Raw genomic sequence first — 27584 nt, 5'->3', positions numbered from 1 at the left:
AGCTGGCTTGGCATCAGGGGGCATGGCCTAATATGCAAATGAGCTTCTGCTGGGCTTTTTCTACAGAAAAGCCCTATATACTAAACAATGGTAATGTCAGGGGGTGTGGCCTAATATGAAAATGAGTTCCTGCTGGGCTTTTTCTACAAAAAAGGCCCTGACAAAGACTATGACAATATAGCTCGCAAATCTACAACAACAACTAATAAACTCCGGTCGTGAAAGTCTTCAACAACATACTAGACAGACAAACACAAATTATGTATTATGCCGTGGGAGCACTAACGGCCATAGCAATTCAGCTATAAATTAGGGCCAGAAGTTTTTGCCCAAAACAAAGATGGTTACCCAACACAAGCACCCACAGGATACCTGGCGTCGCAATCACAAGCGGAAGTAGTTCACATTTTCCAGCGTTGTCGCCGGAAATGATTCTGCTTTCTCTCGAGCCTCCGTGGTGGACGTAGAAGAGACGCAGGAGTCACCGTAGCGCTTGGGAATGGTAAATTATTGTCGCCGAAGCTTCTCTAGCGACCTCAAAGAAGGGTCAGAATTAAAGCGGCTGAGGGAACATTTCGACTTGGCAAGCCAAATTGGACGGACGAGGTGTTAGGCGCATGCGCGACACTGGACGGGCTATGGGGTAGAAATACGCATGCCCAGCGAGAGATGGGGAAGAAACTCGCATGCGTCCGGCAAATGTTTTTTACTAGCTTTATTCCCCCCCCCCCCCATCCCGTCGCGCTTGCGCGCGTTGGGCAGTCTTGGTGTAGTGTTAGAACAAGCCTTTTCCGCTATGGAGAGCGAAGAGACGAGGTTGATTTGCTTTGGGTCACTATGTGAAGGCACGACTGAGGGACGTTGGTCTTGGATTCTTTCTAGGCTGCAGTTGTTTTATTTAATTTTTATCCTGTGCTTCACTCAAGAAGGACAGGGAACACAATTTCCTCCGTTTTATTTAGCCTCGCATCAATCCTGTGAGATAGACTAGTGCCTCTTTCAGTTTGACCTACAGGGGTTTGAACCCTCGTCTCCTCAGACATGTACATCGTGCAGAAATTTTTGAAATACATAGGGGCTCTATGTATTTTACTATTTTAACATTAAATGAGGCATTCATGACTTTTTTAACCATATAAAGTTGTTTTATGTGGCATTTTTAAATTATTAAAGCCTTAGCTTTAACTAAACTGCAAATATGCCCATTGCTAGATAGAGAGAAAGAGTTGCAAATTAATGTGCACAATGCTCCCTAAGTACATACATTTTACTCTTTGCCATTAGGGAAGTGGGAAGAAATAAAAGGTGGAAATATTTTGTTATTTGAATGTCCAGCTTTCATACAATCACTGCATTTGGAAGTATCAGCTTTTATAATGATCAACAGTGTTATTGTTATATGCATAATGTTTCTTACTAATTATGGATGAAACGAGCTATATATAAATAAAAATACCCTTAAAATGTACATGTACAGATTGTGTAGGAATTATCTAACACTCTAGGTTGTCTTTCATAAAACTTCACAGAACATGATACATTTTGAATGAGTAAAACCTTGTCTTTAGAGTATTGTGATGAAATTCACCACAGTATGATAAGCAGAGATTTAAAAGACCTTTGAAATCAAAGGTTATTTTTGCTGCCTGTTTTCCTTGCTCTAAATTGAGGTGAAAAGCTTCTTGTGAAATATTTTATCGGTCTCAGCACCCCAGTTTAGAGCATTTCTACTTTCAGATTTCAAAATATACCTAATAGTGCCATTTTATATGCTAAGTTGTACATTTAATGAAGTATTTTACTGAAATAATAACATTAGGTTTGTTAACAAGTATTGAATAGATTTCAGTTTTCCCTCCAAATTCCATTTTCTGTCCACTGTTTCAAAATGGATCAGTTGCTTCCTGTGGCTGACTTGTGGAAGTCACTGCCATGGATGGTGTGATATATCAGATGACAACAGTGGCTGCGGTTGTAAACTCCTTGATGCAGAAGCAGGCTCTACTGATATCAAGGAGGCTTATTTCCAGGAAAGGGCATTGAACACTAGAGTGTGTGTTTAAAGATTTAAAAAGGGCTTGAAGGATTCTCAAACTTAGGTTATCTCTGCACCTCTGAATCCACCAGGATACCTGAACGTTCCATAGTTACTCTTTGGCTTCTTGTACTTTCCTCTGATGTTCATAGTGCCAGCCCCACCATGGTACAGAAGGTGCAGCACAAGCCACTGATTCTTTGATCCTCCTTCCATGGCAGACGTGCTGGATTCCAGACTGATGGCGTCGGGCACGGCGAGCCGCTCTGAAGACGAAGAGTCTCTGGCAGGGCAGAAAAGGAGCTCATCACAGGTGTCAGGGGCCATTCCCAAACGGCGCAGTTCATCCAGGTACTGTGCTGGGTGAGGTGGGGTGGGAGATGTCTGTGAAGAAGCAGGCTATCTTTTTATCAATAGATCTCGACTGTTTTTATTCTTCCTTTCTAAAGACATTTCCGACTTTCCAAACTTGGGGTCTTTTGGACCTGAGAAGCAGTGATTAAAAAAAATGATAAAAATGATTTCCTCCTCTCAGTTTACTTTCATGAAGTCATTTGGCACTAGGAACAAGTAGTCTTGGAATTTTGGCTAGCCTTGGAACTTTCAGCTAGCCTGCCAGAACCTGTGGTCAGTCCAACCTGGGGTGATCCTCAGGGCAGAAGTAGTCTTGTGTGCTGGGATTTGGAAAAGCAGCAAGGAAATGGTGCTCTTTCTGAATAGCTCCAAAGCCCAGTGTGAGGGAGAAGATGAGCTCCTGCCTCTCTGTGCTCACCACCAAGGCACTCATAGGTTTAAAAGAAACACTTGCCACTGGTATGCCCTATCTAGCACTGGCTGTTATTGTGGAAAAAAAGCTGGACTCTGTGCAACTCCACCCACTACCTAATAAGCAAAAAAAGTTTGTGAGATGTTGGCTGGTTTAAAAACCAAATGTGCCCCACTAAGAGAGGTAACCAGGGACCTGATTAATTTTCTCACGACAATGCCTGCTTTTCTCACTGGAGCTGGAGACAAACTCCTCTAGGTAAAGCAATATTAATGTTGAATCTCTTTGTGGGCCTAGACTTCTGGAAATTTCTGGATTTTGTTGGTACTACAACAACAATAGTTATTGCAGTGCCAACAAGGGAAGTGGAGAAGGTAGCTACTTATAATAGGGTATGATGCATGGGGCATTTGTTAATCTCATTTTGTTTGTCATTCTAGGTTCATCAAAAGGAAGAAGTTTGATGATGAACTGGTAGAGAGCAGTCTTGCCAAATCATCCAGCCGGGCCAAGGGCCCTAGTGGGGTGGAACCTGGGCGTTGCTCTGGCAGTGAGCCCTCTTCCAGTGAGAAGAAGAAGGTGAGCTGGATACAAGGAAGGACTGAGAGGTGTACCGTTTAGTCAGGAGCTGCTACGACAGATCCATTGCCAAATATGAGATGCATTTATGGTTATGTATTTAATTTAATTTCTGTAATTCTGATTTTTAACACCTTTAGAATCTTTTCTTCCATGTTCTTTCCGAGAATGGGCAGGAGGGATGGAAAAGTATATGGCCATTGGAAACAATGGATAAGGTCCAGAAAGCGGGTGGGGTACTGGCAGAGAGATTGCATTAAATCCATCTCTTCTGTGTCTGAGCAAAATATCTTGCATATGTTTGCTCCAGCTTTTTCTGTAGTTTTGAACTGGATCTTAGAAAGCCACTGTAGGGGAGGACTCTCGCTTAGAGGAGGGCAGTTTTTGTTGGCAGCAAAGGAGAGGACTTGCAGTAATTAAGGGCAGGAAGGTACTGGCTGGATAGTAGGAAAAACTTTTCTACAGTAAGAGTTGTTCAACAGTGGAATCAGCGACCGAGGAAAGTGGTGAGCTCCCCCTCATTGGCAGTCTTTAAGCAGCTGCTGGACAAACACTTGTCAGGGATGCTCTAGGCTGGTTTGACTAGGTGGCCTCAATGGCCCCTTCCAGCTCTGTGATTCTATATGATTCTATGTAGAATGGTTTGGGTGTTGAACGGATCTGGAAAGAGCCAAGTTCATATTCCCACTCTGGCATGGAAGCCTGCTGGCCCCGTCACAAACTCATAGTCTAGCCTGCCTCCCAGGCTTGTCATGAGGATTAAATGGAGGAGGGGAGAATGATGTCAGCTGCTTTGGGTCCCCATTGGGGAGAAAGGCGGGGTGTAAATGAAGAAAATAAAATATTGCGTAAAGTTAAACTATGACTATGTGTATTGTATGTGTTATCATGGCACTTTGCAGATGCAGGTAAGGAGCTGCAATTGAGTGACCCAGAGTGGAATCCTTGGCTGTGGTGGGATGTAATAGTACATTCTTCCAGAACAAAAACTCTCTTACCCATATTGCTGTGGCTGGTGATTCTGCCTGACCCCAGCATTCTGAAGAAAATAGATCTTAAGAAGAGGGGTCACAGGCTTTTCTTACCCAAATGCCAAGTGATAACACAAGAAAAAAATTCTGAGCCATCACTCATTTCAATTTGTGTTGATACTTGGGTTTGAATCCTGATGTAATATTCCTTGCCCAATTTTTTTTTATTGAAACCAAAGAGAAAAACTGTGATGGAATTAATGAAAACAATATACAAATAAGTTCAGAAATACTCATTTAAATATAAGCTTTCAGATAGTGATCATCACAATGCAATTTAACAACTATTACACTTGGATGAATACATTTAATCCTTTGCAGCAGCATGCATCTAAGCACCTAAATTCTCAACTAAAGTGCTTAGTGCAACAAAGTGCTTGTAGAACAAAGTTCCTGGGCAATATCTTGCAATAAAGTTTCTTTTCTCCTCGATGTCCCTCTGACGGAGCCCGGAGCCGGCAGGATGCTTGTCGCACCGTTTCCAATCTCTTTATCAAAGAAGGATATCCAAAGTTTTTTTATCTCATGACAGTTATACAAAAATAAATCAATGATACAACATACAAGTCAATCATTAATCATTAGTACATAAAAATTAATTTAACATTGGTTAATTAACTTACCACTCTTGACAAGAAATAGAGTATATACAAGTGCGCACAAATCTTTCCAATGGCGTATTACCGCAACAGTAGTAACCAACCATACAAGCAATTTTTAAAGGTACAACACCCAGAAATTACATACACCTGTTTAAAATTTTAAAGAACTGGAAAACCGACTGCAGGCACTTACAAAATGTAACAGCTTATAAATTTACAAGTAACAAGAAAAATCTATACAGTTATTTAACCCTTTCGGGGTCAGAGTTTGTAAACGGAAAATCCAAAATATCTCTTCTCGCTGCAGACACAGTCTTCAGAAAAGAAACTTTATTGCAAGATATTGCCCAGGAACTTTGTTCTACAAGCACTTTGTTGCACTAAGCACTTTAGTTGAGAATTTAGGTGCTTATATGCATGCTGCTGCAAAGGATTAAATGTATTCACTCGAGTGTAATAGTTGTTAAATTGCATTGTAATTATCACTATCTGAAAGCCTATATTTAAATGAGTATTTCTGAACTTATTTGTATATTGTTTTCGTTAATTCCATCACGGTTTTTCGCTTTGGTTTCAATCTTTCCGTGATTCTCCCGTTGTAATACAATTCTTTTTATTGGCAGTGACACAACTAAACATATATATAATTGGTAGGTTTGCTTTAGAGTCTCATTTGGATGATTAGCTCCCAGGATCAGTGCGAAGTTGCTTGCATGTTTGTGCTCTCCTTATCCTCCCCCCCCCCGCCTTTTACTGTTTGGCATGGTTCTCATGTATATAAATGTATGTAAAACATGAAGTGCCAGTGGAGCTTGGAGTAAACATAAGCATGCTTGGTACCCCCAAGAACTTGGCACTTGAAGCAGTTGCCCTGTCCCTGTTATGCTGTTGGTTTGAGTGCAATGAGAATCCTGTCTCTCACCCCCCAGTTTTGCAACCCTGTTCTTTACTGGCTTTTGTGATTGGTTGAAAGAGATGTAGGTACTCTAGTAGTTAAGTTGTGCCAGTTTCCCTTCCTTTTCTGATGTAGGTGTGCCCACCTACTTTCCATGCAAGAAAACGTGTTAGCAGATACTTAGCAACAGTACCTTATGTCTCCTGTTGAAGCTATTGTAGCATTTTGGTTCTACATTTCACTCTTTGTGCCATCACAGGTGTCCAAATCCATCTCTGCACCTGCCACTCCAAGCCCAGCTCCAAACCCCAGCCTTGCCAAGCGGATGAAGAAGAGCAAGCAGCCCTTGCAGGTGACCAAGGATTTGGGGCGATGGAAAGCCACTGATGACCTGCTGTTGATCAACGCAGTGCTTCAGGTAGCGGAACAAGGACAGGCTTCTGAGTACATAAGAAATCTGTGTCTGACCGAAGATAGATTGATGGCATCCCGTATTTCTTTCAAGAAGAGATTGACTTTGACAAATTCCCAGACAGCCTTCTCCTGGACTTCAGCATTTTGTGTCATTCTCATCCCCCCCTTTCTTTCTTAGATCTTTACAACAAAAATTGTGAGCCTAGGATGGCTTCCTATCCTCCTGTGGAAGCTTGCAAAACATTACTTTTAGCTCTGGCTCAGCATTCTTCCAGAGTCTGGGTTCAGTGCTGCCACACCCCAGAGGTGACAGTGCTGGATTGATAATCCAAGTGGTGTTTGGATGGGGTGGAAGTGGACATATTCCCCAGAATGCTGCCCCTAGTTTTGATGCATTCTCTGTCTTTTTTTCAGACCAATGACCTGACCTCTGTGCACTTGGGAGTGAAGTTCAGCTGCCGTTTTAATCTGCGGGAAATCCAGGAGAGATGGTACGCTCTGCTTTACGACCCGGTAATCTCCAAGTAAGTCCCTGCTTCTGCACATGGCTGTGGGTCTCAAGGAGAAAGGTGTGAGCTGGCCTTGGGGTGGGATTTACTGTCAAGTATATTGTTAGAATGAAGGGTGCGTGCATGACCAGAATGGCGGTGGGCTTTCCTACACTTCCTCCCATATTTTTTCTCCAGTCATGGCAAGGAAACTAAGGCAACTGGCTGCCCAGGGTTTCTTTACCCCCAGTGCAGAGAGGTCTTGGAGGGTGAAAAAGAGTCTCCTTCCCATAGCAACCAGGAGCCTATGATCATCTGACTCTTCCACACCCAGAGCGCTCCTTGAGAGCAAGGAACAGCATGTTTTGAGTAGTAGCATCAGGTTTCTTGATAGCACTTCTGCCCTGGTTGAATCCAAAGTAGGCTAGCCAAGGGGAAAGTGTAGAATTGAGGGGTTTGGTTTTAAGCAGTGATACAATTCCAGGGATCATAGACAAGTGTTTGACCATGCACAGTACTATTCAGGTTCATATGACATTCCAAGACCTTATTTCTTGTGCTGCTCCCCCAGACCATTTTGACGGTACAAGAATACAATGTTCTTTTGGAGTCCATTTTGTTCTTGAAGATCAGGACTTCCTCAATAAAGATTACACTGAAAATTGGAATTTTAGTATTTTTATGGGAGCAGATTTTTTAAAGCAGAACCAGCTTGAATGGATGATGCTTATTGTCTTTTTTATTGGTGTCTGTACAGATGGGAAAGGCCTTCTTGACATGCTCAGGCCCCACCTGAGAAAGCAGCCCTGCAAGGCTACCACATTTTCTGTTTCTCAAGGGACTATGTTTGGCTCCAGGATGAATGCTGTTCAGCTTTGCCCCCGCCTCTCCTCCTTGATCCATGTTCTCCATTCCTCTTCTTTCTCTGATTCACCAGGCTATCCTGCCAGGCGATGCGGCAGCTGCATCCTGAAGCCATTGCTTCTACACAGAGCAAGGTGCTGTTCAGCAAAGCGGAGGAACAGCTGCTAAGCAAAGTGGGATCGGTAAGGCTCAGCATCCAGGTTCTTGAACCCCAGTTCTGGTTAGCTTAGAACTGAGCAACACTGCAGTTTTTTCTTTCTTCCAGTTCATATTGGCTGATGGCCCTGATGCAGTTTTGTTTTCTTCTGTAGTACATGGCTTAGCTCATTTAAATACTGATTTCTTTGCCATTTCATTGCATAGAAATTTCACTCCCAAAACTGTCGGGAAATTCTGAATGTTTCATTCCAGCACTATTTTGACCCCAGCTTAATAACTGTTACAAGAACAGTTTGAAAAGTAATCTGGATGGTTCATCCTTTTTGTTTTACTCTTTAATCACTTTTACAGACCAGCCAACCCACTTTGGATACCTTCCAGGACCTGCTGCACAAACACCCAGAGGTTTTCTACCCTTCACGTACTGCCAAAACTCTACAAACACACTGGCAACTCATGAAGCAGTACTACCTCCTGGATGATCAGACAGGTAAGGAACCTCTCTCTGCTCCCCATTAACGTCTGAGCCTGGGGCTCTGGCCAGAATTCTGACCAGCCCTTTGTTCTTTCTGCCCCATTCAGTGCAGCCACTACCCAAAGGGGACCAGGTGCTGAACTTTTCTGATGCTGAAGACATGATAGATGACAGCAAGCTGAAGTAAGTGAAAGGGATATGGGGAGGAATGCTTGCTTCCTCATAGACTGTAATTTCATCAGACTACTTGCATGGATTACTTTTCAAACTGTTCAGCCTTGATGGCTGATGAACCTGGCTAGCAGGTTTGTTCCTTAAGACTTGTAGCAGTAGTATGAGAGAGGTCACTACTGTTCCCATTTCTCACATAAGGAAACTGGGCCAAGGAGTAAGTTATTGCCCAAGATTACTCCGTGGTGGGGCAATGGCAGAGTAGAGATTTGAATTTGGGCTCCCTGGGCCAAGATCTGTGGTAGCTATCTAATGGCCTCTGTGTTGAGTTGTCCTTCTCCTTGGATTTTTTTTTTGGGGGGGTGGAGGGGTGTCTGCACCTGGAAGTCATGTCGATCTCTGATGACTGACCCCTACTTGGGGCCTGGAGGATATTCAGAGAGGTGGCTGAATACAGACTGCTCCTGTTCTCCTGATTTGGTATATCCCATCCAAGTTCTAACCAGAGTCAGCCTTGCTTAGTGTCCAAGATTTGATGAGATCAGGCTTGCCTGGGCTATCCAGGTCACGGCTCTTTCTCTTTGGTTTTGTGTCCCAGCAGCCCTGATGCTGTGAGACTGTTACTGGAACTGGCTCACTATAATGAACTGATTGTCCCATGTTTTGCATTGCTGAATGTTGCTGTAGCTATCCTGATCCATCCAGTCCTTGCTAGTGAGGCTGATAATGGATCTATAAGTTTAACTTTTCAGAACAGAGCAAGCAAGTAAATGTAGAATCATTACTGATGCTGGAAAAGTTCTATTAACCATTCAAGATCTAATGTCTTGTGTATCCCCCTCACCCTTCCCCCACTTTCCTGTAGGGATGTACGAGACGAAGTGTTGGAGCATGGTGAGTAGCATTCTACTTAATGCCTCTCTTTGCAAATGGCTTCACAGGTCTGTGTGACCGGCTTTCTGTTATCTGGGCTGCATTCTGCCTGTCCAATAGGGCCCAGGTCTTGGGCTGTAGAGAACACATTTTCCCACCTGAGAACCTCAAGCAGAGTCACAAATAGGAGTTGGAATCCTTGTTGGGTGGCTGTTGAAGAGAAACAGGGCTGAGCTCTGCATCTGCTCCTAATTCCATACTACCGATATTTTATTTATTTATTTAAAACAATGGTATCCTGCATTTCTACCCACTTATTAATGCAGTGAATGCTTAAAAAGGCATTAAAAATCAACATTAAAAACAGTACGTATTTAAAACAGCAGTTAAAACAAATGGGAAGGAAGGAGAGTCAGTAGGGGAACAGCTGGTGAAACAAAGACTTTGCCTGATGGCAGAAGACAGCAATAGAGGGAGACCGACAGACCTCCTTGGGGAGGGAATTCCACAGTTCTGATGGAGAAAGCCATTTTATGGGTTACCATCTACCATCAATTGGTTTGGAGCACATGAAGCAAGGCCCCTGAAGATGATGGTGATGGGTTGTCTTGGTTTCTACATGAGTCGGTAGTCCTTAAATTATGCCAATCTCAAGTTATATAGGGCTTTTAAGATCAACCCCAGCACCTTGAATTGGGCCTGGAAGTAAACTGAAAGCCAGTGCAGATGGAACTAGAATGATATGATCTCCATGACCCATTCCAGTGAGCATTTTGTACCAGTTCTGGTTTCCAGACTCTCTTCAAGGGAAGCACCAATTGTACTGCGGCAATCTTATTTAAAGATCACCAAGGCATGCACCACAGTAGCCAGACTGGGTTTTTAATTCAGGTGAGGCTGCAGCAGGCTCACCAGCCAAGCTGGTGGAAGGCCCTCCTATACTGTCCCTTCAATTTTGGGGAAATATCACTCTTAGTGGGGAGCAAGGTCTCAAAAGCAGATGTATATGTGCCTCTCCAGTTCCCCACGTTGGTTTGCTGGGCCTCAACAAAAGCAAGCATGGCTTACAGTGGAACACCCCCTCCCCCCAAGATCTTTATTTCATGATGGCTCCTCTCTGTCATTGTTGATCACACACACAGTCCTTCTTCCTGCAGAACTGACCGTGGCTGACCGGAGACAGAAGCGTGAAATCCGGCAGCTGGAGCAAGAGTTGCACAAGTGGCAGGTGCTGGTGGACAGCATAACAGGTAAGGGAGCTTCATCACTGCCTCCTCTCGGTGGAAGCAGCCAAGTAAGATGGGGCAACAGGAACAGGTTAACTAGCTGTGAGGCTTGAGGTACTGCATGAAGGCTAACTCTGGAGGCAGCCAGTGATTCAAATCAGAAAGCCCAGCTTGCTTTGTATAGGTACGCCTGCTCTTGGCTACCCCCCGTTTCCAAAGGCCACTTGTGTCTAGTCTAATCCATCCTTACTTTATGCCAGGAATGAGTTCCCCTGACTTTGACAACCAGACATTGGCTGTGCTGCGTGGGAGGATGGTGCGTTACCTCATGCGCTCCAGGGAGGTAAGTCCATCCCTTCGCCCGGCTCCTTCATTGTCAGGCCTTGCAAAATTTTCCATTGTGCCTTTGGATCAGAGACAAAATGCTGAATGGTTTTCTTTTGAACAACAGTGACTCATTTCTCAGTGTTCAGCAGTGGACAAAAACTTCTAGCATTTACGTAGAGTCAAAGCTCATTTCTGCAAGCCAGTAGCCAAAGATGTCTGCCATTTTCCTCAAAGCCCCCTGCTAATTCTAAGAATAAGAGTGGAAGCCCAGAGTGCATATATGTGTTATCAAGGGTGTAAGAATTCTACAGCTTTTGAGAAGAATCTCTTTTAATAAATACTTAAAATCATGGAGGAGGCCACCAGAGTCACCTAGTCCAACCCCATACACAATGCAGGAACTTCACAAATCCCTCCCTCCCCATACATCCCCAGCAATCCCTGAACCATGCCCATGTACTTCTTGTGTATACCTTAGGAATCCAGTGCATATCTCTGCCTTAAAGAAACAGGTTTTGATTCATGCTATGACAGTAACTTTACAGACTATCTCTGCATCGGTCAAAACCCTGCTAGCAATGGTTGATGTTAGATAACATTGTGTGCATATTCCTGACACTGTTACCTATGTGTAATATGATACATGGCACACAATTCAGCATCCTGAGAATCTCAGGTTTTTATTACTTCTAAAGCAGATTTTCCAGCCTAGCTCCATATCCTTTTCCTTTATTCTAAGTCATTCCCCTTTCATCTCCTGCCACCATCTTTCTTCTTCCCATGTAACAGCGAGTTCATTATGCTCTTCAGTTTACAAATTAAACTGCTAGATAATCCCAAACTTGCAAAATGGACAGATTTGCCTGATCAGTTTTGATTACTGAATAACAGTTTTCTTGGAGCAGAGTTCTGGTTCCCTTGATGAACACTGTGAACCTTCTTCCAGATCACTCTTGGTAGAGCCACCAAAGACAATCAGATCGATGTGGATCTAGCGCTGGAGGGACCAGCCTGGAAGATATCTCGTAAGCAAGGTACTGGAAGTTGAGTTGCTGCCCAAGTGGCCAGTAAGAAGAGGACCACAGGACAGACTGTGGGGCTGGAAAAGAAAGCCTTGTAATGACTGAGTGGGGATATGAAGCCACTTGGGGTTCCTGATTCCAAGTGCCTCGAGATAACTAGACACCTTGGGGGGGGGGGGGGTGGCTGCTGGGATCCCAGTGGGATCTGAGGGCCTTGCCCTAAAACTGCCTTTATCTCCGTGAGGTCTTCAGTTTGCTCATTACAGTTATGTGAACTGGTCAGCTTTTTAGCATTAAGAAACAAAATCTAAAAAGTTGAGATTAGTTGATACTTAGTTTGCACAATTTTAAAATCCAGATAGACTTTAAGAAATCATTTAACTTTTAGAATATAACTCTTTTGCAGTCTCTCTCTCCCCCCTCCACCCAATTGGCTTTGGCGTCAAAATACCAGCATAGCTTTGGGACAGCCTCTCCTCTCCTCAAATGAACCCCACAGGTCTTTGAGAACAGCAACCCAACACCTTCCGGTGGTCCCTGGCCCCAGAGACGTCCAACTTGCCTCAACTAGGGCTAGGGCCTTTTTGGCCCTGGCCCCTACCTGATGGAATGAGCTTCCCATAGAGATCCGGGCCCTGTGGGACCTGCTCCAGTTCCACAGGACCTGCAAAACAGTGCTCTTCCGGCCAGGCCTTTAGTTGAGGCAGTGGACATCACCTGCTATTAGGCCTCCTCCCTTTCAGTTCCAGCAACTTAGGATCTGATGGCGTTTTGAACTGATGGTCACTAATGTTGAGGCAGAGTCTTTAAGTTCAGATTTTACTTTAGTGGTTTTATTATTGGAATTTTACCTTGTTTTTAACTGTTTTAATTGTTTGATTCTCTGATTCCCTGAGCCTGTTTTGCAGGAATGGGTGGAATATAAGTTGAAATAAATAAAATAGGAGGTATTTCTCCAAGCAGTTGTGGCTGCTTCTCCTTGGTCCTCCTCCTGAAGTCCAGTTTCTTCTTGCCTCTCGGCATTTTCAGGAGTCATCAAGCTGAAGAACAATGGTGACTTCTTCTTGGCCAATGAAGGCCGACGGCCCATTTATGTTGATGGACGCCCTGTGCTGTGTGGCAGCAAGTGGAAGTTGAACAACAACTCAGTGGTGGAGGTGAGCCCTGGAGTTTGGAGGAAAACTGTCTTTAGCCATGTCACAGAACCAGGAGTGTCTGATGCTAGATGCCTACAGTTCCAGTATTCCCTGCTTTTAATGTTGCACCAACACTCCTGATCCTGAAAGAAGAGCAGGTGGGCCAAAAGGGCTGCTCAACTCATTTCACCTTAAGTCTAGTGCTAACTGGGAAGCATGAAGTGCTACAAATAAGATAAGGCTTCAGGTTGTTTCAGTATGATTGTGTTTGGTGCTTTTTGGAGTGACACCGTTATAGTCTTAAAGTGGCAGGTTAGGCTAGGATATATTTGGAAGACAACAGTTGAAACGCTGCCTTCCTTTCCCCTCAAACTGACAACCTATTCTTCGTCCTTTCTTCCCTAGATTGCTAGTCTGCGCTTTGTCTTCCTCATCAACCAGGATCTGATTGCGCTGATCAAGGCCGAGGCTGCCAAAATCGCCCAGCCCTGAGGCATGGCTCAGAACCAAAGACATCAACCTGGAACTGTATGTGGGTCCTGGACCCCACTGCTTGTGCTGCCATTGCAATTTCACGCAGCCTGTCCTACCCCTAAACTGGGACTGAAACCTCTCAGGGGCCTTTCTCTTTTGGAAAGGAGAGTAGAGAAGAGTCTTTTGGTCAGCCAAAGCATCTTGCTTGAGGACAGTTGGCTGTGTAGGGTTTGTTCTGGCCCTTTGCTCTGGCTGGTTCAGCAAGTGAGGCTGTTGTGCTTGAAAGCCTTTGGCCATAAGGGCAAAGGGAAATTCCGGGAAGGAAAGAAAATGAGGGAGCATAATAAAGTCCGATCATCTAATAAAGTAGTTGTCAGTCTCATCTGCTCTGCGATGCATTAGTGGCCTCTTGGCTTCTGTATTCTACCACTTTCCTGCTCTTGCCAAAAATAACTTGGGTAGGTGGGAATCTTGTGCTCTGACTTGAAGCAGAGGGTCTTATGAGGATGAGCCCGACGTCTTTCACTCACTTTTACAGTTTAACATTTTACTTTGGCCCTATAAGAGTCTGACCAAAAGAACAAGAGGGTAAATCTTAGTGTTTTGATTGTCTAGTTTAAACTTGGCACAATTTAGACCAGACCTAAACAATTCAAAACAAGACCTGTAATATATTGATGTATGTATATACCTGTTGAGTTAGACCCAGTCAGCCTTTCCACTGGTGAGGAAGGGAGTCAATTTTGACTAATCGTGGGACCTGCATGGACAGAAACGGCGAGGGATGTGGGCTGTAATCAGGAGGAAAATCTGACAACATGGAGTGAAAAGGCCAGCCGGATCCAACCTGTTTTCTCCTCCTGGACACCAATTTCTATCATTCAGTCATTTGAGTTAGCATATTTATAGCCTGAAAATTTAACAAAGTGTAGATGATCCCAAAAGAATGGGACTGCAACACTTTCCTGGTGCTTACCCCTTAAAGGAACATTAAACTTTCTCAGGACATCAAGAAATCATTTAATATTTTTAATCTTCTCAAGTCCTCAAGGCAGCCACAGTGATACAGTGACCAGAGTAGGCATTTCCACTCAGCTGTGTAGCTGATTCTCACCACCATATCTCCTGTTCCATATTGTAATCAATTAGTCAAGAAAATCTGTAGAAATTCTGCAGACTAAGTTAGGATGTTTTTCATGCAACTGGATATAACGTGGGTCCAGCCCATGCTAATTGAAGAGGAGCTGCTGGTGCCGTTTCTTATAAGAAATGAGCGGAGAATACATTCAGGATGGACTAGTACACCAATCACTTTCTCTTGTCATGCTGGAGCCCCATCTTTTGTGACCCCTGCCTACTTCCTGGCAAAGCATAATAAACCTCCAACAACGGTAATCAGTTTGTAACCCAAGAGATCCGAGACCAACGTGTACCTTTTATTTTGTAAAAAGGGTGCCCGTCTTTGCCCAGCCCCATAGCCAGAGGGGACTAGCAAAACTCTTTCCACGCTGTCTCCCAGCAGAGGAACTACATGCATCATGCAACTCCCAAGCCAATGCCTAACAATCAAGCTGCCTCAAGAAACTTACAGTTGGTGTGGAGATATATATCTATATATACCTTTTGCATATTTCAAGCATCTGAGTTTGCAGTTTCACAACCCAACCCATACAGTAATCCACACAGAACGGGTCTAGCTTTTGGCAGCAAGGACTGCTGCATTGATTCCCATATGCCTGTTTATGTCCCGAGAAAATATTTCTTCCATTCCTGTGCAGAGAGCAAGGTTATGGAGCGGGCTTCTGAACCCGACTTCCTGTCCTTTCCCTTTCTCCTGACTGTGAAGGCCACTGCAGCTCCATTGGGGCCTTCTAGCTCCTCTTAGTTGGCCTTCTCTTCTGCAAAGGAGGCTATGCCTTGAACTGCAAGGCAAGGGACTCTTCCTGATGGTTCCAGACCAGAAAAATCCCAGTGCTTAAGCAAGCGGTACTGGTTCATACCCCTGTCCCTTCCTCCTGTGGCCAGCAGGGGGTACTGTTCACTGACCTATCCTCCCCAGCACCAATCAGCACCATCTCAAGGCTTGAGGAATCACAGGCTTGAGTCCTGGAAGGTTTGATATCTGCAAGGCCTGTCTGGGATACTGTATCCACTGGGGAGGAAGTCTGGGGAAAGGAGCTTTCTCTTTGGCTCGGGCTTGGCAGCTGTGTGTGGTTCCCCTGGTCCTTGGACTGATGGTCCGTGGTTGCGGTTTCAGCAATCTCAGGGTCCTTTCTTGGCCCCAGTGTCCAGAATGTTCCAGGCCAGGGAGAGCTCTGTCCGGCTGGTTGGGCCCACACCCATGGGACCCTGCTGCAGGCCCCACTGGGGCAGGGTGCTGATGGTGCGCTATGACGGCAAAAGGTGGGCGAGAATCCTGTATCTACCCGGAGTGGACTCAGTAGAGGAGCTGCAGGAGTGTCCGTGTGGGGAAAGGAGCCGTAAGCTGAAGGGTCAATGCGTGGTTGGGTTGGCGTCTGGGAGAGAAGGAAAAGCTGCACAGCCTGGCGCAGAGAGTGGAGGCCTTCACGCATTTGCTGCACTTGGCCAGAGAGCTCCGCCACCTGCCACAGTGGTTGGGGGAAGGACACAAAGAGAACAGGGTAAGCAATATTTCCTGTGGCTGCTCTCCCAACCCAGCTTTCAGTAGTGCTTTCCTTTTGCCGTGTTGCTGCCCCTTAATGCTCTCCTGTTCCTGACAGCTAGGCACTGGGACCCTCAGCCAGCAGCTGTGCAAATGGACAAAGTGCACAGGGAGTGGGGGAGAACAAGCCAGCTGTTGCTGTAAACTAGCAGGAACAAAAGCCACCTGCCTCTTACTCTTTTAGAACTTGGTCTCTCTTCCTCCCCCCCCGCCCTCCATTCACTCATAAACACACATATGCTGGTGCCATCAAGTTGCAACCAGTGCTCCCTCTAAGATGAGTTAGTGTGAGCTAGCTCACAGATTTTTAGCTTCCAGCTCACATTTTTGTCTTAGCTCAGGAAGGATGACCCCGAAGCACAATAATTTATGTAGTAGCTCACAACTTTAATGCCAGTAGCTCACAACTTTAATACCAGCTGCTCACAAAGTGGAATTTTTGCTCACAAGATTCTTCAGCTTAGAGGGGACATTGGTAGCAACTGACATGTAGCAACCCAAAGCTTTTAAGGCAAGTGAATAAGCAGAGGCAGCCTGCCATTGCTTTTGTCTCCCATCCAAGCACCAACCCTGCTTAGCTTCTGTGGTCTGATGGGAGCAGGCTATACCACGCCATCTTCCTTCCCCATAAATACAGGTGTGATTCCCTACCCATTTTAACCCCCCTTTTTGCTTCGCTGAACAGAACTGTTAACTGTGATTAAGATAGTATGCTCTCAGAACTAGATTATACATCCACTCAAATGAAATGCTGAAGTGTTCCCTGAGCCCTTGCCCTTTTAGATGTAGGCAGGACATTGGTTATGTATATTTGAATTCTTCCACATGGAAGGAAAGCTGAGAAGTACTCTCCCCAGCCTTCCTGCAGGTGTTTTGTTTATTACATGCTAGATTTCTTCTCCCACCCCACTGCAGGACATCTAGACATGCAATCCTTCAGTTCCAATCTGATCTATTAGAGTCTAGGGAAAGCATTGGCATTTGATGCAGCATATATAGACCAAATCATGGCCAAAGATCTTACCGCCTGGCGCAGTTTCTCAATTGTGTCAGCCCCCGATAACTCTGTGGGGATGGTGAGCAGGCCGCTGTCTGTAAGAAGAGAGACAGGTTGTATTGCAGCTTGCAGACGAAAGCAGTGCTGCTTCTTGGATGGTATTCCCTTCTCCCACAGACACGAGAAATGCCGTGCAAAATATTTACCTGTGCCAGGTGAAGGGCTGCTGAAGTCAGGGCCTGAGGTGCCAATGCGGAAGCTAAAAATGGGTTTGTCAGAACCAGACCCATCTTCAATGCCGTCTACAACCCTTTAGACAGAAGAAAGAAGTTCTAATAGCTGGAAGGTTGAAAGTCTTAAGCTCCAAAGTCTGCCAATGGCAAAACAGGCAAAGCTGCTTGCATAAAACTATGGACCTTGCAATAATGCAGAGGAAGTTTGGACAGGTTTAGGGTGGCTTCCTGGGGCCAACCTGATATGGCCCAGCTAGTTCAGCCTTCCTGTTTCAACTAGGAAGAGGCTGCAGTCCAGCAGATAAGATCCTCTTCTCTCTCACCCCTTCTGGCCAGAACTCAAACCAGGAGTTCTGCAACATTAAAAAATATTAATCAAAGTCCTATAGCAAGCAAAAAATAGAAAAAAAAACATGAGTGAGCGGAAATCTTAAGCTGGGAAGGGAAGAAGGAACAAAAGCTGTCTTGCAGTTAGCACCCCCGTTTCTGCCACAACTTTTCTCTATGACGGCTGCTTACCTGGGGCTAAGGTCTGGGGGGCCACTGCATGGGACGCTGTGAAGCCGCAATGCTGTGGGACGGGAGGAGGTCTCAGACTGTGGGTGACGCAGGAAGCCTGTGCGTGGAGGGAGATGGCCTTGGCATGCCGAGGCAGAGGGGAGCAAAGGACTGGAAGGTTCGTCCCCAGCCTCTGCTGGGAGGCAAGGAGTCCTGTGGTGGGAAGGGAATGCAGCTTCTGTATCTTTCTCTTCCACTGTGGAAAGCAAGCTGGTGGGTTCTCTACTGCTTAGCGAGGATGACTCAGCCTGTAGGGACAGAGACCAAGAAACTCCATGATGGAGGAAACTGATCTCTATGGTATTTTAACATAATTTGTATAGTATTTGACTGGCTTGAAGACTTTGTGCTTTGTTGTAATATCCATCTTGGGCATTTGTTTTAGTTAGAGCATAAAGAATGTATAACAGTTTAATAGACTCTAAATGCAGGCATACCACAGAGGAAACCTGACATCTTTCCATTGCCAAAGTCCATCCCTCCTCTTCAGAAGCCTGCATCCTGCATCTCAGGAGCAGGAAAAAGGGGGAATGCCCAGATTTTGGTGGACTTCTGTTTGAAATTGTTCTGTGCACCATCCCACCTCCATTTCTGCTGTAGGATTACATTTCATCATAACCAGTTATGTAGGTTTGAAGTTGTTTTTGTTTTGTGTTAATACGTGGAAGGACCTCTAGTATCCAAAAGCACTGAAAATATCTTCAGTTTCATTCTCTGAAGAAAGTAAAAGTTTAACAATGTATAGCAGTTTAATAAACTCTGACCTTCAACAACTGTAATCCTCAAAGTCATGCTACAATTGTCCCCTTTAAAAACCCCACATCTCCTTGGCCAATTCTGTGGAACTCCTCTCCACAGATTTCTTTCCAGATCATGATGTATAACAGAATGGCTCAGAAAAAAGATTTCTTTATAAAAGGAGCAGGACTGTACTATACTCCAGTGTTTGCTGTTTATTTTATACTCTTCTTACTGCATTATCTTCTTTTGTAATTCCATTTTCTGTATTGTTTATGATATATCAGATGTACTTTTTTTTACACTACCTTTATAATCCTGCATCATCTATTGGATGTAGTATGCTGTCTTATTACATTATTTATATTGTGTGATCTGCCTTGAGTGTCTGCAAGAAAGCTGAGCTAGACAAATAAATACACAAGGGAGTCTCAGTCTGGCCCACAATGTATACCAACTTGTCCTGGAGCCATGAAGGCCCTGGCATTCAATTATGCCATTTACTGGATCTTTTTAGAAGACTGTGCTTTCTCCATAGATGTTTGAGGTTTCCACATAAAGTCACAGAAGCACTGGAATAAAACACTATAAAACACAAAAAGAGTAAAAACGTAAAAGAAAAACATTAAAGTCAACTAGAGCAAGCAGCGAAAAATTCAGTCAAGGCAACAGATCTTAAAAAGCCTTTGTACTGCACAAATGCCATCACTGCCGTGCCAGCCCCCACCCCACAATCCCCACACACCAGGTCTTGATGGCTTCAGGTTACTTGGGGGGGCACTGTGACAGATCTGTTCCTATTCAGGGGATGAAAGGCAGAGCGGGTGTCTAGGTTGATGGCCACAGCCACAAGAACAAACCTCAGGAACTCTTAGTTTCCACCTTCTTTAGATGCTCCAGGATTGAACAAAGGCCTAATCCAAATTAATTTTCTAGATTTCCAGTGACCTCTCAATGAATGTGTTTTTTCGGTATCGTTTCTGGATTCTGGAGAGTTTGCTCATCCTTATTTTGGGCTACATCCAAGCAGACCCTTTCTATATTTGATCAGAAGAGCAGGTGGACAATGGCCAGTAAAGCAAGATACACTGTTTAACCAGGGAAGTTACTTTCTGATATAGCAACCAAGAGTTAAGACATCTACAATCTTCACCTCTTCTGGGATGTAACCCCATGATATAGCAGCCCACTTACTTGAAAGACACTGGCCCCACCCAGATTGTAGCTAAGCTCACAGGGAAGTTCACGGCGGAATTTGCTGGCAAATTCTGGGTAGAGCTCCAGGCTAGCAAGGAGGCCAGCTAGGCCCAGGCACTGCAGGTCACAGTAGGTGAGGCCCCGCACATCTGCATTGGCTTGAACCACCTGCTCCTTGGTTGTGATGTGACAACCAATCAGATCCCCCTTACCTAGAAGAAACAGAAGTAGTGTTATATGACAATATGAACCCTCGTCCCCCTACTTTTTGGGGGGGCTGTGTGTTTTTTGTTAACTCCTCAACCTCAATTTGCATGCACACATTATTTATTTGGTGCCGAATGCAACAGCCTGACAAACTTAAGCTTTCTTACGGATGGAAACCAAAAGCCAGAACATGATCCAGGAAAAAGTTAACACTTTTGATTTCTCATCAGGAGGGATTCAGGCAGCTGCTTAATTCTATCATGGGACTCGGGGCCGAGATCAGTACAGTAAGTGCTGTTAAGTCACAACCAACTTATGGCGGGCTACACCATGTTGCCTTCTCTCCCCAAGGGAATCTGTGGCAACTTAATTTAAATTTGGCCATTTAAGTTGTGAAAAGGACCCTGAAATAGCCAGGGCACAACAGACATTGATGTAGACTACATAAAATTTCCAGTTGTCAGGATAAATTATGAAAAAATTATGTAACAGCATTAGGATTTTGTTTTTGTTTTGTTTTGTATATGCCTAATCACGGCGGGAAGAGCCCCGTGGCAGAGTGTTAAAGCTGCAGTACTGCAGTCCTAAGCTCTGCTCACAACCTGAATTCGATCCCCAGCAGAAGCTGGGTTTTCAGAAGGTTTCAGTCTTCAATCCTTCCAAGGTCGGTAAAATGAGTACCCAGATTACTGGGAGAAAAGTGTAGATGACTGGGAAAGGCAATGGTAAACCACCCCATAAAAACAAAGCAGTAGACAAATGCACCTTTAAGACCAACTAAGTTTATTCTGAATAAAACTTAGTTGGTCTTAAAGGTGCACTTGTCTACTGCTTTGTTCTATGCTTCAGACCAACATGGCTGCCTACTGGGATCTAACCACTCCGTAAAAAGTCTGCTGTGAAAATGTTGTGAAAGCAACGTCACCCCAGAGTCGGAAATGACTAGTGCTTGCACAGGGGACACAACACAATCACAGGGGAGCGCAGAAAAAGCCCAGCAGGAACTCATTTGCACATTAGGCTACACCCCCTGACACCAAGCCAGAGGGGGTGGCGGTTCTGTGCATTCCTGCTTACAAAACACCCTGCCTGATCAAAGCTTTTAAAGTAAGAATTAGTGAACACTTCAAGAATTCAGGATTTGCTGAGCCTCAGCTCAGATCTGGTGACACTTGGAGTACAATTGAAGTGTGTAGGATGCATCATCTTTGCTGAAGGCAGGCAGGTCTGAAGCTGCTCAGGCCCTGCCTGGGAATTGCATTGAGTTCCATCATGCAAAACAGGAGGGATATGAATGAATCAAACAGAAAAGCGTCATGAGTCATGACCCCAGCTAGGGCTGCAACATCCTTACTATCAAAAGCCCATTCAGTATCCAGCCCATTCAGTGATCAGGTGGCCCAGCAAGATTCCATAGCAGAGTGAGAATTCGGGCCTTGGCCTTCCAGATCTTATTTTGATATTCTTAACCACTACATCACAAGCCATAAGATACTTGGGACTTAAAAACAGCCTCACTAGGGCTTAACTTTAGGACTGGGAAATTTTTGAAACATGGATTAGGCTAGAATGTGTAAATTAATCTCCACATTACAAACGCCAGCAACAACACACGATAGGGAGCTGTGCCACTTCAGAGGGGTAGCCTTCGTTAGCTTGTTGAAGTAAAAATAAACAGGAGTAGAGTGGTGCCTTCAACAACCAGCAGCACTTTGTAGCATAAAATGCTTTAGCCTTAATCAATCAATCATCAAACACGGATAGAATCTGTGCTTTTTTCTCACAAGTCTCAAGTTAGTGGTTTTAAAAGGGACACATTCCGATACTGATGGTTTCAAATCAAGGGAAGTGGGGATTTTCTGTGCTTCTCTGATTTCTCCAATCCTTCTGGGACTTTGGTAGAGGGATGGAAGAGAGGCATTGCAAGGGCTGGCACAAAGGGGGGCACTGTACCTAGGATGGCGAGCACCGTGCCATCTTTCAGCACCTCCATGGATCCTGAGCAGACCAGGTAGAGGGCCTGGAGCGCATCCCCCTGCCGGATCAGGTATTCCCCAGGTGTGCAGAAGGAGGTGCGGACACTGAGTGAAAGTGAGCGCCGGCAGCCCCGGCTCGCCCCCTCAAAGAGTGGCAGCTGTAATAGGTCCTTGTGCAGGTGGAGCGCTATGTCAGCTCGCAGTTCATCAGGGAGGCTCTGCAGCAACTAGAGAACAGGGAAGAGAATTAGCGGTTAAAGTAGGAGCATCATAATTGCCACTCTCTGGGGACTCTAAAGAGTAATAAAGGGGTGGCTAAATTCAGAGAACATATTCTAAATGAACCCACCTTCACAGCTTATGGTCACAGCAAACCCAAAGCTACATCTGAATGGATAATGATTTTTTAAAATCTAGAATAGATTCTACAGTCCTGAGTCTCTCGCTCCTACTCAGATTACTACATATCCCTGGATAACTTCTTTTACTCCTATGAACCAGCATTTTGGAAACTGGTTCCATGTTCAGGAATGGGATAGATAGAGCCACACAGCTCCAGGTCAAAAAGGACCAGCAGATGTGGAAGAAGCAAGAAAAAGTAGAGCAGTTGTCTTTCCCTTAGTTGAGACCCATCTTTAACACCAGGCAGCAGCATGGGGACATTGTAAGACAGCATGCAATGACAGAGCCATATGCCAGGAAGGGAAGGAGCCAACGGTATGACCTTACTGGTGGGAACAGGAGCTCTGTGCTCCTGAGTGATAGAAATGTCTGAGCCAGTGGCAGAAGTTGCAGAAAGCAACTGAGAGTTTTTTGTGTATTTACTATGTAGCTTCCCCTTATCCTTTCACAGCCAGTTAACATTACTATGTACCTGTCTACACACTGCCAATGACCTTTCCCTTCAATGTTGGGGATTTATCCCTCTAGACAAGGAATTTACCACTCCCATATAGAACAATACCCAGAGTGTTTTTTGTAGCAGGAATTCCTTTGCATAATAGGCTACACCTCCCTGATGTAGCCAATCCTCCAAGAGTTTACAGTAGGCCCTGTAAGAAGAGCCCTGTAAGCTCCTGGAGGATTGGCTACATGCAAAGGAGTTCCTGCTACAAAAAATTCAATACCACTACAAAAAAGACAAATGACAAATTAACATTTTGTGGAATTTCCTCACCAGCGCTGGGGATTAGGGATCATCTTCAACTTCCTCACCAGCTACTCTCTTCCAATCCCCATTGTGAAGAGCCTGGAAGGAAATCTACTCAACATGCCTTTGTGGGATTCAGTCTCACCTCATGGGTATCAATGCCATTGCTGGCGCTCCAGGTGGCTTGGAAGTACTCAAGCATGCGCTGCTTCAGCGGTGGGGGGATGCGGTGAATGCGAATGTAGTCACGCAGGTCACGTGTGCGGCTATGGTAGAGGAAGCGGCGGGCATACATGCGTTGGATGATGGCCGTCACATTGCCAAAGACAACTGCATGCATCAAGGCTGAGGGGTGAGAAAGAAAACAAATAGGACCAACGCTAGTTGTGAAAACAAGGCCACTGCAGAGAAGAATGCTGCCCACTCTCTTGTCTGTACATCTATGGAGGCTGAACACAATATCCATGTTGTGCAAATGACTCTAAGTTGGAATGCTCCAGCTTAAGCCAAGCTTGTCAGGGCCTAGGAGCTAGCAGGGCCAGCCCTAGTTAGTACCTGAATGGGAGACTGCCAAGGAAAGATGTGGGTGGGGGGAGTAGGGTTGCCAAGTCCCCTCCACTCTCTGGTGGGGGACCCAGAAGTGATGTCATCGCACCAGTGCCAGCACTCGCAGCCACTTTAGGCATTTCCGGGGAGACTCTATGGTTTTTTCGGACACTCTAGCCATTCAGGACGGAAAAAAACTATGATATCTATTATACCATAGAGTTTTCCCTCCCAAATGGCTAGAGCGTCCAGGAAAACCATTGAGTTTTTCCGGAAATGCCTAGAGTGGCTGCTGCACCCCAGCACGATGATGTCACTTCCAGGTGCTGTCATCGTGCCGGCGATGTCAGGGGAGGTTCCCCCCGCCAGCCCAATGTGGCCAGCAGGTTGGGAACCTCCCGGGCGGGGGAATCCCCGCTCGGACTGGGGGCTTGGTAACCCTAGGGGGGAGGGAGGTGCTATGCTGAGGAAGGCAAGTGGATACCACCTCTGCTTCTCTCTTTCCTTGAACACCCCAATGCTGGGTCACCATTATGAGTTGACTGCAACTCAATGGCACTTTCCTCACCACTCCTGTAGGCAGAATAAGGCAAACCTCCACAAGTCATGCTTGCACAAAGCACGTGGTATTCTAGGGTTGCCAAGTCCAATTTAAGAAATATCTGGGGACTTTGGGGGTGGAGCCAGGAGACACTAGGGGTGGAACCAAGATCAAGGCTGTGACAAGCATAATTGAATGCCAAAGGGAGTTCTGGCCATCACATTTAAAGGGACGGCACACCTTTTCAATGCCTTCCTTTCATAGGAAATAATGAAGGGTAGGGGCACCTTCTTTTGGGACTCATAGAATTGGACCCCCTGGTCCAATCATTTTGAAACTTGGGGGATATTTTGGGGAGAGGCACTAGATGCTGTACTGAAAATTTGGTGCTGTACTGAAAATTTGGTGCCTCTACCTCAGAAAACAGCCCCCCCAGAACCCCAGATATCCGCGGATCAATTCTCCATTATTTTCTATGGGAATAAATCTCCATAGGGAATAATAGAGTTCCCAGCAGACATTTCCCTCCCCTCCCCCCGCTTTCTGATGACCCTGAAGCGGGGGGAGGGCCTCCAAACCGGGGGATCCCCTACCCCCACCTGGGGATTGGCAATCCTATGGTATTCCCACCCACAAACACAAACCAATAACGTTTTCCATTCAGAATCAACCCTGTGAAAGAACAGCAAAGGTGCCTTCGGCCCTGTAAACAAATCTTGCCCCACCCTCTCATCTCAAAGCATGATCTTCTGGAAACACTGGCTTCCCACTTACTTCCCTTCAGTGATCTCTAGCCATATCTGCAAATATTTCCATGACATTATGATCACCACGTCAAAGAACAGAAATTGGCCTTGGGGACAGAGTTCAGCATCCTGTTGTTGGGTTTTTTAAAGTTTTGTAAGACAGAAATAAGCAAAAGTATAGGCCTCAGTTTAGGCCTTAATTGGGCTCCCGGGCCTTCCTGCATCTGTTTGTCAGAAACAAATCCCTATGCTTGGACCACTCCTGGCATCCTTTCAGCCTGTTAATAGCCCATAATGTTAGGAATACTAATGGCATATAAGACCTTTCTGCCTCCCCTTCTTTAACCTCTTGTCTTTCTCTTAGAACTGGTCTAAGTTTCAGCCTTTGACTGGCAACTCACAACAGGAGCCTTAAGGCGGCAGGGACAGACAAATATGCGTTGCACTGATTTTGTGACATGGCTTCCAATATGTACCTGGAAGTGACATCACTGAGTTGGTGTAACACTCTAGGATTCTTCCCCCCCCCCCAAATTGTATGGTTTTACAGAGTTGGAGAGGGGTATCCTATAGCAATTTCACTTTCAGGTTCACAATGGAGGTGACAGCATGGCATTGGCACAACTCCCAGTTCATGTCCATTTTCTCTCTGCTGTTCTCTTAGAAACTGGTGAACAACTGAGGCTGCCAAAAGAAAGGTCTCCCACCAAAGTGGGAGAACTGGCAGCCCTTCGTAGGAGACTGGCATGAGCAGGAAATACCCCAGTGTCATCCCATAACATCATTACATCATTTCCAGCTGCGTAATTGGAAGTGATGTCACCACATTATGGGATACTCTAAGGTTCACCCCAAGCTCTATGTTAAAAATTATAGTTTCAGGTAAATCTCTGAGTGTCCCATGACATGGTGATGTCATTCTGGTCCTGCACTCAGAAGTGACATCGTGGTGTTGTGGTATGCTGTTTCATCCCTCCTCTTCCCATCACCACTACACTGAGTGATGGTGGAGAATGGGGGAGTGCTACCAGGAGGGGGCAAATGGCAGCTCTATGTTTAACACAAGGAGCTAAAAGACTGAGCTATGAACCACAAAATTTCTGGTGGCTTTAAGGCCAGCCATTCTTTGTTCAGCCCCTCCATCAACAATACGCAGACAGCGAGAGAGGCCTACTTTACGGGCTGGTTGTAAAGATTATATCCAGATACGGAAAGCATTTTGTAGAATGTACCGCAGAAATGCTAAGTGTTGTTATTTCTCTTGTCTAATGATTAGGTTTATCCAACTGAATGGGCAACTTTTGTTCTCTGCCAGCTATCTTACACCACCTTTTAAAGGCTGAGCATTGCAGCAAAATAAAAACTGTAATAATAGTAGGTGTTCTGCCCTGTTGTCATGCTAACAACATTGCCCAAGAATGCCATGAAAAGCTAAGACAGGGAAGGGGAAAGGGAGGAGGGAAGTAAAGTTCCTGCGGAGGCTCTTCTTCCCCAGCTGACAGACTCCTTGCCCCCCTTGCTCAGGGTCCCACTCACCCCCCACCAGCATTGTGCAGATGGAAAAGATCTTCTCGGAGTCGGTGTTTGCCGACACATTGCCAAAGCCCACGCTGGTCAGGCTGCTGAGAGCAAAGTAGAGCGAGGTGATGTAGGCGCTTCGCAACGAGGGCCCCCCCACCAGCTCCCAAGCACTGCCATTCATGGGGGGTCCTGTCCTGTTGGCAGAGTCCTCTTCGCTGCTGCTGTTTCTCTGCACCAGATAGTAAGGAGTCTCCAAGCGTCGAGCCAGCTCCTGCAGCCAACCTGGGAGGTAGGGAAAGGAAGGGGCAGGTCAGACCCTCCGGTGCCAGCAGCCTCCCTCTTCGTTCTAGCATCCTCACCCCGTTGTGAACAGATGTCCAGGGACTCTCAGTCAGCGTGCTGAGAACTCAAAGTTGTCTGGTCCTGGGTTTTGCCACAAGAAAGGAGGGAAGAACTTAAGGCATGCATTGCAGGATCAGAGGCTTTGGAAGTTCAGCATTCTACCTGCCTAGAACATTTTTTCTCTCTTTCTTGACAGGGCTGGATTAACAATTAAACCAAATAGGCACTAGCTTATTGGCCCACAAGCCTTTAGGGGTCCCAGGCTGGCTTTTCCTCTTGGTTCCCCCCACAAGGCTTGCAGCCCTCAGAGCCTGCACACACAGCCAGCAACTAAGCCACTCTTTGCCCAATTTGCCCTGCTGCTAGCATTGTTGCCAAGTTTGTCTCTCTCTGCTGCAGCTTTGCCAAAGGGGCTTTTGAGAAGGTGCCTGCAGCGAGGGCCATGGGCAGTGGGGCATGTGCTCTGAATAATTTGCAAGGGGCCCCCAAGATCTTGACTTCCTAGGGGCCTATACAGGGTTTAATCCAGCACAGCTTCTTGCCAAGAACTCAGCGTGGCATATATGCTCATCTGTTCCTCTGATTTTCTTCACAACAATCTTTTGAGGTAGG

General features: G+C 45.5%; 2 protein-coding genes across 5 annotated transcripts in view; one reads left to right on the top strand and one right to left on the bottom strand.

Annotated features, from left to right (window-relative positions):
• The first annotated feature begins 332 nt into the window (after nucleotides 1-332).
• On the top strand, nucleotides 333-13903 carry MCRS1 (microspherule protein 1). Of its 2 annotated transcripts, none has more exons than XM_060253448.1 (14): nucleotides 333-502; nucleotides 2257-2386; nucleotides 3242-3380; nucleotides 6168-6326; nucleotides 6737-6846; nucleotides 7748-7856; nucleotides 8185-8323; nucleotides 8416-8491; nucleotides 9345-9373; nucleotides 10510-10602; nucleotides 10839-10921; nucleotides 11852-11939; nucleotides 12957-13084; nucleotides 13469-13903. In XM_060253448.1, the coding sequence occupies exons 2-14, from the start codon at nucleotides 2277-2279 to the stop codon at nucleotides 13553-13555; spliced, it is 1350 nt and encodes a 449-aa protein (XP_060109431.1). In that variant the 5' UTR covers nucleotides 333-502; nucleotides 2257-2276; the 3' UTR covers nucleotides 13556-13903. The 2 variants fall into 2 exon arrangements, with proteins under 2 accessions (XP_060109431.1, XP_060109430.1); XM_060253447.1 differs by having other exon boundaries at nucleotides 402-502; nucleotides 2188-2386.
• Nucleotides 13904-14952: 1049 nt separating this feature from the next.
• Nucleotides 14953-27584, bottom strand: part of KCNH3 (potassium voltage-gated channel subfamily H member 3) — an 88636-nt gene continuing 76004 nt past the window's right edge. For all 3 annotated transcript variants that reach the window (XM_060252812.1, XM_060252813.1, XM_060252814.1), the window contains exons 8-15: nucleotides 26646-26912; nucleotides 23422-23621; nucleotides 22104-22353; nucleotides 19941-20155; nucleotides 17970-18256; nucleotides 17424-17527; nucleotides 17245-17312; nucleotides 14953-16140 (exon numbers count right to left, since the gene is read on the bottom strand). In XM_060252812.1, the coding sequence (XP_060108795.1) occupies nucleotides 15532-16140; nucleotides 17245-17312; nucleotides 17424-17527; nucleotides 17970-18256; nucleotides 19941-20155; nucleotides 22104-22353; nucleotides 23422-23621; nucleotides 26646-26912 (2000 nt within the window). In that variant the 3' untranslated portion in view covers nucleotides 14953-15531. The remainder of the gene's footprint in view (nucleotides 16141-17244; nucleotides 17313-17423; nucleotides 17528-17969; nucleotides 18257-19940; nucleotides 20156-22103; nucleotides 22354-23421; nucleotides 23622-26645; nucleotides 26913-27584) is intronic.

Source organism: Heteronotia binoei, chromosome 13 (assembly GCF_032191835.1).
Source record: "Heteronotia binoei isolate CCM8104 ecotype False Entrance Well chromosome 13, APGP_CSIRO_Hbin_v1, whole genome shotgun sequence".
NCBI classification, from domain to species: Eukaryota; Metazoa; Chordata; class Lepidosauria; order Squamata; family Gekkonidae; genus Heteronotia; species Heteronotia binoei.
Note: the sequence above shows the minus strand (reverse complement) of the source record. Positions and strands in the feature narration are given on the sequence as shown.